This window comes from Sinocyclocheilus rhinocerous, unplaced genomic scaffold, assembly GCF_001515625.1.
Source record: "Sinocyclocheilus rhinocerous isolate Xijiao unplaced genomic scaffold, SAMN03320098_v1.1 scaffold484, whole genome shotgun sequence".
NCBI classification, from domain to species: domain Eukaryota; kingdom Metazoa; phylum Chordata; class Actinopteri; order Cypriniformes; family Cyprinidae; genus Sinocyclocheilus; species Sinocyclocheilus rhinocerous.
In genome coordinates this window covers 348,083-367,783 of record NW_015658063.1, presented here as the reverse complement: position 1 = coordinate 367,783, position 19,701 = coordinate 348,083, and the positions used below count along the sequence as shown (strand labels likewise).

The following is a 19,701-nucleotide window of genomic DNA, read 5'->3' as shown; positions in this document are numbered from 1 at the left end:
GTCGTGACGAGACTCTGGATGATCAGCTGCAACGTGACAAGACTCTTGAAGATCAGCTGAGACGTGACGAGACTCTAGAAGGGCGGCCATTTTGTGAAGAGACTCCTGTGTGGCGGCCATCTTGCGATGAAGCTCTTGAATGGTGGCCATATTGTAAAGAATCTCTTGAGTGGACAGCATGACGTGAGCAGGCCCTGGAGTAGCAGACATGACGTTAGCAGACTCTGGCTTGGCAGACATGATGTGATCAGGCTTTGATTTAGTAGACATGACATGAGTAAACTTCGACTTAACTGGCATGATTTGAGCAGGTCCTGGAGTAGCAGTCGTGACGTGAGAAGGCTGTGGCTTGGCAGACATGACGTGGGCAGGCTTTGGCATAGCAGGCATGATGTGAGCAGGCTTTGGCATAGCAGGCATGACGTGAGCAGGCTGTGGCTTGGCAGACATGATGTGAGCAGGCTTTGGCATAGCAGGCATGACGTTAGCAGACTGTGGCTTGGCAGGTGCTGCGGGACTGTGGGTACCATCATCCACAGTTCCCACAGTGAATGGTGATTCACTCAGCAGTAAGGCATAGTCTATATATTCGGCAAGGGACCAGTGAAACTTTCCCCCAGGAAGCTGGGAGCAAATGGGCTCATTCAGACCATCAGAACATGACACATACACAAGGCAGAGATACATGAGGGCAAGGGAAGCATGACACTGACAGCATGAAACAATTACAAAATAAAAGACATGGAAAACATGAACATGAAACAAAACCCAAACACCAAACCCCACATTACAGGTGCCTACATATGGTGATAGCTCGGAACAATCATATATGTAATGGTGAAATAACTAACATGGCATTGACCGCTACAGTACTTTTTTGTAAGAGTGAATCCTATATCATTTTTCTGTCTGAGCGCAGAATGTAAATGATCACAAGTATTTAAGTGTGGGAGCTCAGAACCCTGCACCATTTATGTCAAGAGCTGCCTCTAGATACTGTAGCTGGCACTGGTCAAGCAACCTGACAGTGCCGTACAATCAACATCAGCTGTCAAATTCAATGAAGCTCAGAATCTGCACTTTAAATCCTGTCACATGTCATGAACTCCTAAACTGCTTTCAGAGCGCATCTGCAGTCTGCAGCCAACTGTGCCTTCCACAGCGGAGGCAGAGGCATTTTTGACAAATGAGTAAACTTGATATGCATTCCTCTAGCATCTCAATTGACAAAGAATAGGCTGCACTCTGTGGTCTGTGGGAGTTTTCAGGGCCTGTGGATGATGTGAAATGTTACAGAAATGGAGAGGAGAGTACTGTTCCGCAGGCATTCATTTCCTTTGTTATGCCCTTAAGAAAAGCATGCAGAGGAAGCCGTGGAAACACAGCTCCGGTAAATATAAGATCAACAACAAAACATGACACTCTCTGAGGAGGCAGGGTGGAAAATGTGGGATTTCAGTGTTAGCCGGTTATTTTGTCAGGTATGATATCATTCCTTAAATGGATGTCAATATTAAGCGCCACTGATAAAATATACAGACAACTGGGGAGGAAAAACAGCAGGGTGACAGGTAAACAAGAGATTTGGTTAGGCTTAGCATGGAACTACTAGCTGTACTTGTTTATTCATTCATACTCGGTAACCTACACAGTATGATATTGTGTGCATATATATGTGGGTGTACATATATACGTTTATTCAGCAAATATGCATTAAATTGATGTATAAATGCTTGTAAGATTTTTATTTTTAAAATGTTTTATTTATTAAAAAAAAACAACAACAACATGATTTCTGAAGGATCATGTGACATTAAAGACTGGAGTAACGCCTGCTGAAAATTCAACTTACCATCACAGGAGTAAGTTATATATTAAAGTATATTTAATTTGAAAATAGTTATTTTAAAGTATAAAAATATTTAACAACATTGCTGTTTTTACTGTAATGTGGATCAAATAAATTCAGCACTGGTTAGCATGAGAGACTTGTGATTAATATGATTCAATTTCATATTAAGTACAGCCCTAGTTCTCTCTCTATGTATATGTTAGGCTCAGTATAGGAAACCAGCTATCACTGCAACAACATAAGCTGTTCATGCTTCAGAAAATCATTGGAATGATTTCCTTGTGAAGAATGCAGTTTTTATGAAGACTGTTATACGGATTAGTGTCTGGTTTTATGTGTGAGGTAAACAGCCCGGAGTCCTATTGGGATCAGAGCAATTGAGCTGCAGTAAGCAATCATAAATGACAAGTGATCTAATGAGATGCTGCAGTGGGACGGGGTGCGGAGGAGGGCATGTATGCGACACTTCAGAAAAGAGACTGTAGTTCATAAATTAATGATAAAGCGTGCATGTATGCGCACATATTATGATAAATGTTGATGCTATCGCACTAAAACTGACATTATCATACAGACTTCATGCAATCTCCATGTTTCAAATGTTAGTTTACATTATCTAAAGATTTTTTATGTAATATTAATATGTATACATTTATGTGATAATAAATAGTGACATAAGAAAAAGAGTTAATGTGAAAAATGTGCGTCATTAATCAATGACAGTGTTGGGCGAGTTACTTCAAAAATGTAGAGTGCTACTGTCTTCAACGCTGCATATATAAACAGCTTGGCAACATATTCTCCATCATAACATCGACTGAAGAATATTTAAAATCCAACAGAGAAAAAAAAAACCCACTCAAGATAAATAGAGGTTACTCATTTGAGGGGAAACAGAGAAATGAAATATCCAAACTAATGATTATGGCGTTATGAGGACATGGTCCCAAATCCTTTGCATTTTTCTGTTGGATTAGTTTTGGATTAGCTACAGCATTTCATTTTGTGACAAAGACCTGATAATGATGTGTAAAATCACAAATTTTTATGACAACTGCTGTCAAAACACGGCAAAACACAACAAAACACACCAAGCTTCCAAAAGTGGTGGGGCAAAATTTGATAGGAAAAAAAAAAGCTATTCGTGCTGGTGAAATATTTGCAAGATATTTCAGGTATATCAGAGCATCTGTCAGGCTTTAAACATGGACAACATTTTGTGAATGCAGGAAATATATGCTTTTATTTTTAATGGCATTTTTAGAGCTATCAGCTATAAAACACATCTTCAAGAATTAATTCTGCAGAATTAGAAAAAAAAACTACTAAAAAAACTAGGCTACTAATAAAAAATGAATGCACTACCAATGCATTACTAACCGAAGCTACTCTAGTTATATAGTGTCTATAAGTACACATAAAAAAATAATAAAGACCACTTTCAGTACTAAAGAGCCTTAGGTTATGATATAATATCCTGTTACACTCACAAAGATTTTCATTAGTGCCAGTGTTTCAAGCTTTGTATTAGACACAATTCAGTGAGCTTTGTTGAAATTTGTGAAGAGCATCAAATTGTAATTCAACAAGGTAACAGCAAACGCTTTTTTCACATCATTTGAAACCATGAATATGTTGTTGTGACATTTTACAACACTTACTGATTTTGTGAGCTGTCAGGTTTGTAAATGAGTGGTTCTTTTGAACAGGCTCTTTGCAACGGATTGATTGAAACAAACATGTTGAAGACAGTGTTGAAGTGATTAGTGAGTTGAAATTACCCTAGTCAAACTCATTCGCTAAATCAAACATTATCACAGTCACTCATGTTTCACCAGTGAAAAATGAATATAAAATTAATAGACTAGCGAGAGAGAAAGATATATATGCATTGTATATGAAGTGTGTGTGTGTGTGTGTTTAAATTATTACAATACTGCATATATATATATATATATATACACACACACACTGTATTCACTGTATTTTGTTTATTTATTTATTTTTTAATGATTCTTTTTTGATAGTCATTAAATGTTTAATTGTTGAAGCTTCCTAATGCTTAATGTACTTATCCACCAATTTACAAGTGCTTTGTCTCATTAATTAATTGATTATTGATTTGTCAAGACACACTAATGGAAAGGATCCCCATTAGGACCATCTATTTTGTTTTACATATACAGCCACTCAATGAAAAAGAAAAAAAAGTCCTGGAACATCACCCCAGTATCCCAAGTCTCAGCTGAAATGCCAGGTCAGACACACATTATTTTAGAATCATAAAAGTCTCCTTATATTTAACACTAGGGTCTGTTAACAAAACTACGCCACTGCACACGGCTCACTGCTCTCTAGATTTGAAATTAATAATGCATTGGGACCTAACACTGGAGTCAATTTACTATCTCTATGGCGCTCTGCAAAGTGAGCATTTTTGGAGAGCTCTGACATGCTGAAATGGGCTTTGGTGACATTTAGATATTGACTCAGGCTTATTGCACAAGCGTGCTGGTTTGTTTTAGACAACGGCATATGCTCAGCACTCTACCGCTTCTGACGAGGAACAAACAGGTGCATGATTTCAATGATAATAAGGCATTAAAATATCTCCTTGTTTCCTAGGTAACGGAGACCAGAACGGGGCCTCTTGGATGCAGTAACTACGACAGCCTGGATTCCGTCAGCTCCGTCTTAGTGCACAGCCCAGAAAATAAAATCCACCTGAAAGGTATGACAGCTGATGTGGTCGTCAGAAGAACAGCACTGCACCTATGTTTGGTAGTATTTGTATCAACTGCCCTGGTGATGTACAGTGAGAGGGTTTGTTGTTGTTGTTGTTTTTAGGATGAGCAGATAGATTTGACTGAGGCTGTTTCAAGTCCCCTAAACGTTCTTGCACTAGCAGAACGATGAAGCAAATTACTTGCAGGCACACAAAGTATCAGTAAATTCACGATTAATGATCATGAATCCAATTCAGAATGAACTGAATAAATAAAATGGAAATTTTAAAATGTAAAGTAAATAAATAAATGTGACAAAAAACAAAACAAACAGAGTAACATGAACCTATTAATGTTAATAATAATAAATGAAACATAATAATTCTAATAAACAAAAAGATGATCTTTTAGGCAGGTTCTGTGCTTTCCTTTATTTGTAAAATTGGGGTCACTAACACGCTCCAAAGTTTCAGAGGATTGTTCATCACTTAGGAGAAAGAAAACTATATCAACAAGCAAAATTTTGATTTTGTTTTGTTTTTGGAGCTTTTTGGGTGAAATAACTAGTACTAATTTGTTTTAAACTGACAGAAATTCTCATCTCAAAGTCTATACAATATACACAAACTGTTTACAGACAACTATGCCAATTTTATTTAATTTTTTTACACTAGTCCATTATCACGACACAATCTATTTCAGATAACCTTAATGATATCTGATGACAATACATAAAAACAAAGCAAACCATGTAACACTTTACAATAAGGTTGTATTAGTTAACGTTTGTTAATACATTAACACTAACAATTATCATGACATAGGTTACAGTATATTTGATCTTTGTTAACAATAGTTAACAAAAATGCAGTTCATTGTTAGTCCATGTTAGCGCAGGTCCATTAACTAATATTAAAAGATACAACTTTAGTTCATGTTAACTAATGTAGTTTGCTAATGTTAACTAATTACTTTACTTATTGTAGCGTGTTACCTCAAACCCTAATTGGTATATTTATATGTCAGTCAAATTTCCTGTGGGCAGTTCTTGACCAGAATACGTTGCAATGCAGACCAAGCCAAAAGTCTGGCTGCGACAGACCTGAGAAACGCATCACTTGTCTTCACATTTTCAACAAGCAAGTGAAGAGTTATCAGAAGACAGGCATTTAGACTTGCATTAATGCACCTCACACTCTCGTGACAGCAGTGTCACCACAAGTCAGAGGTGGTCGGAACAACAAAAAGAAGAGAGAAAGAAACAGGACTGAAAGGAGCAAAAAGGAAGGTTTTTAAGCCTCTAGCCGTTGCTAATTATACACGTGGCCTGCGCCAATTTCCACTGCCTTCTTGACATTGACATTTAAATGATCAACCCACTTAATACTGCCATCTCCTGAAGCAAGTTTCCTGCTGCACAGATTTGTGTAACTACTTTAATGAGCTAGCCATAGATTTCGGCACCAAAACTTATCTTTTGCTGAGTACTTTGGGAAGAAAATTTAAGGGGGAAACAGTTGGAGAGAGAGGAGTTTGGCCTATATTTGTGCATGTTTGTATCGGTTCTTTCTGCATTCTTTCATTCACTTCTTGGGGCTTCCCTGAATATTTTCAATCAAAGTGCCAGGTCCTTTTAGAGAGCAGAATGTAGACCCTTTAAAATTAGGACAGCAAGCCGTCAATACCATAGAGGACTGAAATAATCCACAGGAAAGATTCCTCTCGTTCGCTTTAAAAAGAGAGAGACTGTGGAGGAGGGGGCACAAGAGCAGCTATTTAGCAGTCTCCGGTATGAAAGCCATCCAAGTCAGTCTCTTTTGTGAGGCTCCCCACACTGTTGGCTCTCTACCCAGCAGAAGCCAAAGCTTAAGACGAAGACTGCATCTAATTATGTCTCTTGTTTTTCACAATCCGACGAATAAATACTGAGGAACACATCATAAATATTCACACTGGGAAGGGAATTCAAAAAGGCTGAATATGAAGGCAAAAGGCATCGATTCTTTCTTGGAGGATGTCAGACCTGGTAAAGCTGTGAAGAGCGTTTTCTCAGATAATATAATTAGCAGGTGTTCAGCACCCACAGCTGGGCTGTGAAATCTGAATCTTTCACTTACATGGTGGAACGGCTTGTGGATTCATGTATTCAGCACTGAATGCATTCATGAGTAATTCATAGGTGAGTATTGATGAGGAGGCCTTAGGAGATCACATCTAAAAAAAATTAATAGAGGGGTTCTGCTCTCCAAATTGTCTGGGTGGATTTTTTTTTACATGTTATTATCAAGTTTGGCTGGGAACTTTACTAGAAATTGCAACCACTATCATTTAAAATGTTTTTTTTTTCTGTAAGAAATTCATTATCTTAGACAAGTATGCATTAAACTGATTAAATGTGCAAGTATGGACATTTACATTGTTATAAAAACAATTTCTGAGAAATACTGTTCTTTTAAACCTTCTATTCATTAAATAATTCTGAAAAAAGTATCACGTTTCCACAAGACTATTAAGGAGCACAACAGGTTTCATCATTGATGAAAGTAATAAGAAATGTTTCTTAAGCACCAAATCAGCATATTAAAATGATATTAGCATCATGTGTCACTGAAGACTGAAGAGTAATGGCTGTTCAAATTTTTGCTTTGTCATCACAGAAATAAATTATATTTGTATATTAAAATAGAAAACAGCTATTTTAACTTGTAATATTAATTCAGAATATTACTGTTTTTACAGTATTTTTTATCAAATAAATGAGTCTTTTTTCAAAAACACTTGGAAATCTTACTATTATTTTGCACTGTACATTATATAAGGTAGATATGATAGAATTATTATTTTTTTAAAGGCAAATTCAAAATACAGATTCATGAAAAATAAAAATATATCTTATTACTGATAAGTTCACCTGCCATTGACAAGTGTGGCAAAAAACTACATTTTTGACCCTGTTTACATCTGTTCCATCTTGTTACCGCTTTGTTACAATTGCTCTAATAATCAATCATTTGTTTTCCGGGCAAATGCAAATTCTTCTTTTGCCTGCTATCAAAATATCTAATCAGGCAGGAGAATTCCACAATAGCCGCATTGATTCCCTGTCTGCAGCGTGCCTGCAGTTCATGACAGAGGTTTACAGCCGAATGACCTTGCCACGGAGATTGTTGGTCTTTATTCATCCCATTACCCCATTACTGCGCTGACATAGCAGACCTCACCGTCCCAAATAGGACTCCCATCACTGATGCTGTTAGAGCAGTCAGGCTGCCTGCCTCTCTGACCCACTTTAAATGCTGTCTGTTTCCCAACGCAGCCTGTCCTGTATTGCCAAGCCAAATCGGGACTATGAATCAATAGTAATGTGTCTTTATTGCAGTGGTGTTTTTAACAGTCTGGGAAGCAAAGGTTTTAAAAGTTTTTTTTAGACAGATATAAATAAAGAAAAAGCCCTGAGTGTGATAATATACACACATACAGTATCACGTTCACAAACAGTCTACATCTGTTTCACCACCTAAAGTCAAGTCTTAATTAAAATGCACCTGAAATTACACTGCAGCTTGAACTTTGAAATGTTGAACTGTTTAGTGCGTCTGTTATGAAATCGGTTAAATTAAAGATATATATATATATATATATATACACACACACACACACACACACACACACACAGTAATAAATAAAAGCTACACAAATTATATACATAGTTTTTTGTGTTATGCATATGTATATGTTGCTGGTAGTTTTAATGAAAAAGTAATATAAACATACAAAAATATTATAGTATTAGTGGCTTGTTGATTCAGCTTTGCCATCACAGGAATAAATTACATTTCAAAATATATTAAAATACAAAACCATTATTTTAAAAAATCTAACCAATTCTGAACTTTTGAGCAGTGGTGTATTCCAATTTACCAGTGAATTACCAATTTACCATGCAAAAATTCCACTTTCCCTTGTCATTTCAGAGGTCCACCTCATGCCACTGCATTACTGTATTGTTCTAAATGGATACTTAAAATAGAAAACATTTTACATTGAGAGTTAAGTGGGTAGAGAGACAGACAGAGTGCTGAGAGAGGAGAGGATAGCCAGAGGGCAGATGATGGGTGGGTTCATAATGGTGTCATATGACTCAGAAATTGATTTTTTTCAAGCGTCCATACGGGAATCTCAGACCTATTGGGGATTTGAGATGTTGGCCAAACATATTAGCACATCCAAACACCATTCTGAACTTGTTTACCAACCTAGCAGCAGACAAACAGTGCTATGTAGTTTATAAAATCTCTTATCTGGTCTTGGAATCAGATTTCAGTTTAGTTCACAGAGTCTAACATGGCAGTAAACAGATTTTTCTCTCTTCCCACACGCACAGGTCTACAGGATGTGCTTCCTGAGTTTCTGCGGAATCGTTTTGTGGAGGCGGCCCTCAGTTATGTGGCATGTAATTCAGAGGGCGAGCTTCTGTGCCGCAACAATGACTGCTGGTGCCGCTGCTCCGCAAAGTTCCCTGATTGTAACTGCCCCTTCGCAGATATCAAAGCCATGGAGGAGAGTCTGCGTAAGAGCAAAGAGTCCTGGATCAACCTCAACAATGACTTCATGGACTCAGGTAGGTTAATCCAATGGCCATGAAAGTGTTAAAATCTGCTGTATAATCTCTGGGGTTTTGACACCTTTCCACACACCGGATTAAATGGGAGAGTGGAACTTCTCAGGTTTAAAATAACAGGTAAATCTCACTGATGGTGACAAATGATTGATATACTGTCATATTCCCTCAGCAGCTCTTTCCTGCAGGGTTTCTGAGTTCACTTCAGTGTAAGCAGATGCACTTTGCACATAAATATACTATGAAAAGCACATTGCAACTGAAAAAGCACAGACATAACTTTGATGCGCTACCGCTGCGCCACAGCTCCAGCAAAGTGTCTTTTAATTACACTTACATTGATAATGCACTGGGTAATGCAGTAGAAATGGGCAGTGGTGTAATGGTTAAGGATCTGTACTGCAAGCACAAGGGCTGGAGGTACAATCCCAGGTGTCCAAGGAAATGGGAGCATTAACGAGAAAACAATCACACTCTGTTACCATTGTGTCCATAGGCAAAGCACTTAACCCTAAAGTACACCTAGGGGATTGTCTCTGCAATTAGTGTACTGTATGCTGCTTTGGATGAAAACCATCTGCTAAATGTTAAGTTCAAGAAAAATAACAACAACCCTTACAGAGTAAATATATTAAAAAGTTAATGTTATTAATTAATGATATTCATTTCTCAAAGTATCGATCAGAAAAGTAGTCAGTGGGTTCCATTAAAGAAAATAAGTATTTGGACACTAAAAGCCATTTTAGCCATGCATTCCCAATTTATTCAATTACTCAAATGGTTTGAATGTAATTTAAATGTAATATATGCAATTTATATTATTAATATATGTATATATATATTATAATTAAGAAAAATTAACAGAAAGTTCACATTAAATGACTAAATTAATCAAAAGTGACAGTATAGACATTTTTAATTAAATGTCTTTACTGAAAAAATAGATTTAAAAACAGATTTCAAATAAAAACACTTTTGAAAAAAAATCCACATAACATAAAAATAAGAAATGTTTCTTGAGCACCAAATCAGCATATTAGAATTATTTGTGAAGGATCACTTTGAAAAACATTTTTTATAATTGTAGTTTTAAAAATGTGTTTTCTGGTTTGTGTGATTGGTCAATTTGTTTCTGAAAACTTTGAAAAGACCTGCAAGGGCCTACAAGTCAATAACAAATGTAGGCTGCTTTGATAAATGGGCCCCACGTATGAGGTTTAATTCTGAGTTTTTTAAAGTTCACTGACTGTGATACATTTGCACCTTGGAGTAGAAATCTAAACCGAACGAGAGGGAGGGTTTGTCTGTTTTATTGCTCTGGTTGCAAGAAAACCAGACTGATAAAATTTTCGGTTTGAAAAATGGTGTGGTGTGTGTGAGAGAGAGAGAAAGAGAGAGCAAAACCAAGGTAAAGAGAGCCGAAGAGAAAGAAGCATGGAAAGATGGCACCTCAGGTTTTTCTCCTAGCTGAGCATTTCCACATTCAAAGAATGATTCAATCAGCGACATAAACCCAAGCTGGCTCTAAAAGCTTCTCCTGCTCAGTGATGGAGCATTAATGAAAGCAGCTCAAATCCCTTTAACTGTGGCGCTGCACTCATAAGAACGCATATCTCTTTTCAGCAGGTGAAGTGCTGGACTTGGGAAAAGGGCTCTTTGACCATAGCATATAGCTACAGCGTAAGGGTTTTATTTATCCAGCCTCACAGAAACCGGCCCCTTTTGTCAGGAGGCCAGACGGCAGAGAGAGAACATTTGTTCCAACATTTGGAAAACTGATTTGTCATGCAGGATTTTGCTAAACAATATTAAAAATATCTGGGGAAAAAACTTCACCAAAACAAAAAACATAAATGAGGTTTAACTAAGGTCAGGCACCATGATATCAAGTTTGTACTGTATGCTCCAAAAGTGGCTCCAAAAAGTATTTAGACACTCAAATCACACTTAAAATGTATGAATTTCATTACACTGGATAACAAAATATTAAACCATGGTATCTACAAACAAGTTACGCTAAAACTTTTATTTTCTCAGAACCAGCTTTGTTTTTGCAATTATTTTAATAAAATGTTGTTAAAATGACATTTCTGTGATTGTTTCTTTTTTTTTTTTAAAGGTTTGCACTATTAATGTCCTTTTTAAAATGTTTAGGGAAGTAAAAAAAACACAGATGTTTTGGCTAAAAGCTATGGAAGCTTATTTCTACCACGGAACAAAAAATATAAAAAAGATCATTGTGACTTTTTATCTCACAATTCAGACTTTTTTCTAAAAATTGTTGACTTTATATCTTGCGATTGCAAAACCAGTATTTGAAAAAACAGTACTTGCAAAACCAGTGCTTGACAAAAACAAAAGCTAAACAAAACAATAACCTTCTTTGGTCTTATAGCCTCCTACACTGTGCATCTCAAAAAGGACAGATAAACACAATCACACCCACACACCAATACAAACAGAGATACTTCAGGGATGTGAAATCATCTTCCCTCACAATCTGCGCCTCAGTGCACTTTGTTCGAAAGCACCACGCATTGACCTTTCCTCAACCAATATCTCCTACTGGATGGCTTTCTAAGGCACAACATGATTGTAGCACCACTCCTGTTGGTGCAGAATGATCCCCACGCACGGCCTGAGGTCTATTTGTACATGTATTGCAAACTCAACTGTCATAAATAAAAATACAACCGGTATATATCAAGGTATAAGACTTCCACTTCCAAGATCTGACCAGTGTTGTTTGATAAATATAATTCAGTGACACTAATATATCAGATTGAGTCTGGTGTATGCATCAGAACATGCCAAATCAAAGCTGGACAGTACTAACCTGTTCATTCTGGTAAATATGTCATGTCTAGTGTTCCATTAAGGCTTTTAATCCATATTTAGATTGATCGATTTTTCTGTTTACGTCACATACTTTAGAGAATTAGTCATAATTCTTGTGCATATCCCATTAAATTATGCCGACCAGATGTGCATTTAGAGTGGAACTGTTCATTTATGATGCACATACGCACTGTTAGAGCTGGGAATTGTTTCCAAAAAGAATCCATTCCGGCACGTTAGGAATCGAGAATCGATTCCAAAGGATGGAATTGACTCCATCAAAGGGAATCAACTCCTATTCATCGCCTTGTCAGTTCAATAGAGCTAATCATTGGGTGCTTCTCAAACGGAAGGACACATCCTAGTGAGGATGCATCTTTCCTAGTCCAGTCCTTCTGTTGCTTCAAGGTTGTCACATATATTTCTAAAACTCGCTGTCATGGTATGTCATGCCGAAACATTCAAATAAAGCAGTCACACATTATTTTAAGGTTCAATTCTCGCTAATAACAAACCATTAACTATAAATTTTGCCTCAATAAACTTGTTTACAACAAAAACAATAAAAATGTGCTGCTTAGTGATAGATAGTAAAGTAGTTGTTGAATTTAGGTATTGGGTAGGATTAGGGATGTAGAATATGGTCATGCAGAATATGTGCTTTATATGTACTAATATATAGCTGATATGTTAATAATATGCATGCTAATAAGCAACTAGTTAATAGTGAGAATTGGTCCCTATACTAAAGTGTTATCAATAAAGCCATGCGAGTGAATGCATATTGCTGATTATTACATTTCATTCACTTAAAGCAGCATTATGTAACTTTTGGCGCTCTAGCGGTTAATAAACAGAACTGCACACATCCCGCGGAAGAACATTCCAACCGGAGCTACTTCTCTAAGTTTATGTCTATGGCGATTCACGCAGGTATGTGTTACTCCGCAGCGGTGACGACCCGACCAGGCTACAATAGTCCAAATATAAGTACTTATTATAAGTGTACCGTAGTGATTCGGAATAAGACAAAAACGCGACAAAAATTCATGATGTACTCGCTCATTATATACATTTTGCAAATTTTGAACACAGAAAAAGTTACATAGTGCTGCTTTAAGTTAATGAGGTTTGCTGCCATTATCATTCTGTTTTTCTGCATGTCGAACAGCATCCGACTGACAAATATTGATTAGCCTATGTCTTGGACAAACAAATAGCCATAACACACAGCTGTAGGGCATGCTTAAGCTGTTCCTTCCTACCAGTGAAGAAGAGTGATATGCATCATATGATTGATTCCATACTAGGATATCCGCCCTTCCATTACCATATATGGACAGCAGGGTATTTCTATTCATAAAGATAAACAGAAAACATGGCTGACTGTTGTTAAAAGTCGCCACAGGTGTTTTTATAAGACTAAAGTGCTTTAAATGGGGAACTCTTGTGCTGGTGTAGCCTTTAGCATCACGCTACAAATAATATATTTGTCTAAATTTCTATGCTTTAATGGTATTTTCAAGTAGGCTAAGTTCTGAAGAAATGTCATGTGTAATGTATATTTTCCTAACACTACACACTTACAGTATATGCACCTGTTATAGGGTGCAATTACATTTTTTTTTGTATTTTTGTAAAAATAATTCACATTTTGTTAACAAAAAGGCATTTTATACAGTGGCAAGAAAGGATTGATGATGGTTGTGTAAAGGTACAGAATAAAGGAAAATAATATTGATTGGGGACATATGTGAAAAGAAGTGTGAAATGTTTGCAGGATGGAGACAGAATCATGAATGAGCAGTTTGTAGCAAATCAGACAAGAGGCAATAAAATGAATGGGAGCTTGTGATTGTATTTCACTTGTCCTTTGGGAGTCAAATCAACTCAAATTGACGTGATATTAGATAATGCTTCAGTTTCAAGTCGGCATAAAAGATTCTGTTTTGTTAATGGGAAAAAAACTAGCATTTCTGTCATTTTTTTCTTTATGATTTAAAATGATTCCAGTATTATTTTAGTAGTACTAAGCGTTCACATAAGCACTTTATGTGCAAAAGGTTAAACATTCCATGATTGATCGTGTTTCCAACTGTAAATTCAGTATTTAAAAGTCAAGAGGTCTGGCAGTATAAAACTCCTGTGTTCCTCATCCTTCAATTCACAGCTTGATTAGCTGAACTCTTCCATTATGTTAATTAGACACTGGCTCAAAGTTCTGTGGTGTTATTTGATACATGGTACCACCAACAATCAACCTGGCAACATTTGTATCCTCATCAGAGTCTGCCAATGGAAATTTTCACTGGGGTTTTGTCCATTTAGGGGCTCAATTAGTTGCTAAAGCTCCCAGCGCCTGTACTCAGATAAGGCACTTTTGCAGTTTGAATGTGACAGATAGCAATAAACAACAAATGAAGGTGTTTTTTTCAGTGAATTTATGTTTTGCTTCAATAAATTGCACTCACTTACCAGGCACTAAGGGTTTTATAAAGAGGATTACACTCTGCACACATATTCTGATATATCCTTCGGTCTCACAAAGACTCAACATTTAAACAGGTTTCCTACATTTCCTACAAGGCCTTCCTTAAGAGAAAATTAAAATTTGCTTCAAACCGTTCGATTAATTACTGTATGTATTGCACGTCAAATGTAGCACACTTAATAAACACATCTCCCATTTGGCATTTGATTAACTTAATACAGGTTGCAAATGGCTTCACCATGCTTCTCATTACCTCATAAACTGAATAAATCAAAGGTATATTAGCATGGCACATGTGGTGGATGCTGTAATGATTTTAGCAAATGGCTGCAATATAACAAAGAGTGAAAAATTTAAGGGGGTCTGAATACTTTCCGTACCCACTGTATATGCAAGATTTTAGGAGTCCATTCACTTCGGGTTGAATCAGCTAGCAGAACGAATGGATTCACCCAGCAACAGCGCTGGTTAGTCTAAGAAGGGATTATACAAAACTGTACTACTGTCATAAACATGATACTTCTCCCCACCAAATCCCACAAGTGCTTCACTTTCCCTAAATAAGCCAATAAACAACTCAGCGTAGGTCGACCTATCGCATATTCGCAAACGGCGAAAATGGCAGTTTCTTATTTAATATCTGCATGTTGCTTGGGGGAATAATTGCGGCGGATTTAGAAAATGAATTATGCATAGCATGTCCTTCTCTTATGTTGTGCTGTTGCCATTAACTAAGTATGTTTAACAGTTCAGATTCTAATGGGATGTTTAAGATGTCAAGCCATTTTTTTAAGCAGAATAGCAGGTTAATTATTTTTTTTTATAACCAAAATGCCATTTCACCATTTCAAATTTTTACCTAAAAATACTGCATACTGCAAATATAGCTACTTCTAACCGTTTTGGGGGGAAAAAATAATAATTTGTTTATTTATTATTTATGAGATGTTAGTATGCACATCTAATTTTTCTGAGCTGGAAAGCTTTCTGACACTAGTTTGTGCAGACAATGCTTTTGATTTCTCCTCTTCATTATGGTTAAAACTAATAATAATAATCTTTTATCATTAATATATGATAACTTATGATTGCTTGTTTTTGCCACAGGAAAAAAATTATAAATAAAATAGGTAACTGTGACTTTTTATCTTACAATTCTGACTTTTTCTTGCAATTCTGAGTTTATATTAGAGAAATCTGACTTTTTTTCAGAATTGCGAGATATAAAAGTAGAATTGCAAGATACAAATGCACAGTTCTGAGAAAAAAGGTCAGAATTACAAGATGAAGACTAAATTGTGAGATATAAACTTGCAATTGCAAGAAAAAAGTCTGAATTGTAAGATAAAAGTCACATTTACTTTTTGTTATTCTGTGGTGGAAAATAAAAAACCGAGATGTAAACTCAAAATTAACTCTGAGAAAAAGTCAGAATTGCAAGCTATAGAGATATAAACTGAGAATTTCTTGAAAGAGTGAAAAATTTAAGGGGGTCTGAATACTTTCCGTACCCACTGTATGAACTCAGAATTGTGAGAAAAAAAAATCTGAATTGTGAGATAAAAAGTTGCAATTTCCTTTTTCTTTTTTCTTTTTCATTTTGGTGGAAATTAGCTTCCATAGATAACACACTTGTTTTGTGATATTCCTAAAGCTCAGAATTCTTCAATCCCTGTGATTACCTTCATACATTCACCATGGATTCTTTGCACTGCTCAGGGCTGCACAACTTAACTAACATATCACCATTTGTTACTCACACACACACACACACACACACACACACACACACACACAGAGACACTTTTCTTTGTCCTCCCTTATAGGACAGACACTCTACGAGTGGCTTTAGGGAACAGTCACTCTTGTGCATCTCGGAAAAGTCCAGAAACTTTTGCAAAGGGTTTCTAGAAACTTCAGGATGTTGCTGTCAGGAAATTGTTGTTGAGCAAGGGAAGAGGATGGACAGTGCAGAGCACAGTCAGGCAGATGGTTTCTAGAGAAAGGCATTGTTTGAAGCTCCTGTCAGGAGCTCTACTGACCTTCTGTCTCACTGTGCTTCCCATTGGGCCCAGACTGACAGATAGGTCCCGGCTTAGGGATATCATCTTCAGCAAGGTCCAATGCTGGATGCTGTAGATGTTTCCAAAGGCCTCTGTGGGTGTGCAGTCAGTTCCTAGTCATGTAGGACAGCTCCATAACACACTGACAACATCTCGACACCCACTCACACTTACGTACACAGTGTAAGCACACTCATACACACACTCAGGGTTTGACAGCCTAATGCCATAGGAGAACCTTTTGAAGTTGCACAAAGAACTACTTTTTTTTCTCAATGTACTGTATAAACTGATGCTATTGAAGAAGAAATTTCAATTTTACCCATTTCCTTAAGACTAATTTTTCCCCAAAAAATAGCTTGATGAGTTCAGTTTTCTTTTGTACACATTTAGTTGTTAGTTAGTTAGTTAGTCGTATTATTATGTCTTATGTTATATAGCTAGTGGGCTTAAACCTACTAGCCAAATGCTAAAGTCAAGCCAAACTGTCATTCAGCTAATTGTTTCATAATTTCTCCTACATCTAAATGTATATAAGAATTTCATTAAAATGAAAATAAAAGGTCAAATATATAACTCTATGCCAGTGTTATTTTAGTATGATTGAAATACTTTGTTTTTATTAATATTTTGAACCTTTTTTTATTGTAGTAATTTTGTTGTTTTTGTCATTTTTGGTAACATGATGTACACAGTTATATATTTGTATTTTACATTTTATTTTTACTTACATTTTACAGTTTTTTTTTTTCAATTGCTTACACACAAAATCTTTACTTGACTAATTTTTCCTCAAAAAATAGCTTGATGAGTTCAGTTTTCTTTTGTACACATTTAGTTGTTAGTTAGTTAGTTAGTCGTATTATTATGTCTTATGTTATATAGCTAGTGGGCTTAAACCTACTAGCCAAATGCTAAAGTCAAGCCAAACTGTCATTCAGCTAATTGTTTCATAATTTCTCCTACATCTAAATGTATATAAGAATTTCATTAAAATGAAAATAAAAGGTCAAATATATAACTCTATGCCAGTGTTATTTTAGTATGATTGAAATACTTTGTTTTTATTAATATTTTGAACCTTTTTTTATTGTAGTAATTTTGTTGTTTTTGTCATTTTTGGTAACATGATGTACACAGTTATATTTGTATTTTACATTTTATTTTTACTTATATTTTACAGTTTGTTTTTTTTCAATTGCTTACACACAAAATCTTTACTTGTCACATAATTTCTGAAACCTGACACTCAAACACCAGAACCACACAGCAAATCTGCAAAACCATATGCTAATTCTCGGCCTTTGACTAAGTTTTCAATTTCATAAAACACTTTTTGCAAAACACAATACACAATTCTGTAGCATACAAAAATCTAACAGGAATTAATATTATGGCAAAGGTGTTTGCAAATGTTTGCTTTTGAGATGTGTTTATGATATTTTGAATGCAGTGCTTCATTTTGCAAGAGATGTGAGACATTTTGCATTTTGTGTGTGCAATTCTTGGATTTGTGTGTAGAGTTTTGAAAATAAGAGGCAAAGTTTTGAAAATGTGTGTAAGCAGTTGAAAAAAACTGTAATGTACATTTAAAGTTGTGATGAAACTGATGTAGTGTCAGATCTTTTCTTCTGTATCATGGCGTACATCTAAGAAGATTGAGTTTTCATTTTGATTTTGAGGTCAGAAAGATAAACACGCACAGATGAATCATTCAAAATAAGATCAATAATATGCATTTAGAAAACAGATTTGTTGATTTCATGCTGACGTTAATGAATTTTTAATGAGTTTGTTAGCGACATGTAAATACAGCTAAAATATTACTGTAGTTTTGCCTTTTATAAGCAGTATTAGTATTAAAACATGGTGAGAAATAATATTTAGCATTAAGAGAAACAATCTATTTCAACACAGAAATGCCACAATAGTCAAGAATTCAGACCCTTGTGTGTCTATGAAAAAAAAAATCCATTATATTAATGGAACAAATGTGTTAGCAGCTGCACTTTACACTTTAAATATTATAGTAAACAAAGTGACTCACATTTAGACAGACATAGAGGTACAAACTATGAAGAAGCTTTATCACATAGTGACACTCCAACTGACTGCTGAGAAACCTTGTTCTGCACAACTGCATATATTTTCTGCCTTGATAAGCAGCTGTCATTAAATCTGGCAGGTGGCCCAGGCAAAATGAGGATAGATTTGTGTGGTGCGGCGTGTGCAAAATGAGTTTTCGGCTCGGAGAAAAAATACTGTCATTGTCATCAGCGACGGTATTAGAAGTGTCACTTTCTGACTGTCTCCCACTTAGGCCTGTAGGTAGTCCGAGCACTTCCCGGCTCTCCTTCTACTGACAAATGTGAGAGACAATGGCAGTTCATCTTGTACGTGGCCTGATCTATGTGCTCGTGTAAAGGGAAAAGGATCAAATCCACATGGGGTAATTCGAGTAGGGTGAGATGGGCTTCAATTCAGGTCACATTTCTTGCTGAGATCACCCACTGAGCACCTCTAAATAATGTCATTTGGAGGGACCACACACTCTCACACACACACAGACACACACACACACACGCATATAGAGCTATAGAAAGACATTACTATTCTGTGGCACTATTCACCACACAGTTTAGACAACAGTCCATGGAACTGATACAGAGATTCTGACCAGGAGCACTGCTGTCATAGATTGAATTATCCTGAAATAAATGGAGGACAGAAATGAATCTTATCTTTGAAGAAATCCAATATTCTGCTCTAAACATCTGCTCTTCTAGGATCCATAAGCGCTATGTCCTCCAATATCTTAATACAGAGAGACAATGATTTTTTATTTTTTTTTGATAAAGCAGCAGATGATATTTTTTTGTCCATAAAGCTGTACTAATTTCATTGTAACTTAATTGTCTAAATTCAAAAATTCATTACAGTTTTTCTCAGTCGCTTTGGTGCATTTCTCAAATCAGAAATGAAATTCTCAAAACTACGTGTTCAACCTCAACATCATCTCGTAACTTGTGCACACCATAAAAGCAGTTTCTCATTATCTTGAACAAGTTGCGAATGATTTGGTACATTCATGCAATTGATTATGTACATTT

General features: G+C 36.0%; 1 protein-coding gene across 1 annotated transcript in view; it reads left to right on the top strand.

Moving 5' to 3' along the window:
- Positions 1 to 19,701, top strand: part of LOC107722070 (BMP/retinoic acid-inducible neural-specific protein 3-like) — a 105,584-nt gene that overhangs the window by 63,958 nt on the left and 21,925 nt on the right. Inside the window, exons 5-6 of the mRNA XM_016530296.1 lie at positions 4,478 to 4,583; positions 8,963 to 9,199. Of these exons, the coding sequence (XP_016385782.1) occupies positions 4,478 to 4,583; positions 8,963 to 9,199 (343 nt within the window). The remainder of the gene's footprint in view (positions 1 to 4,477; positions 4,584 to 8,962; positions 9,200 to 19,701) is intronic.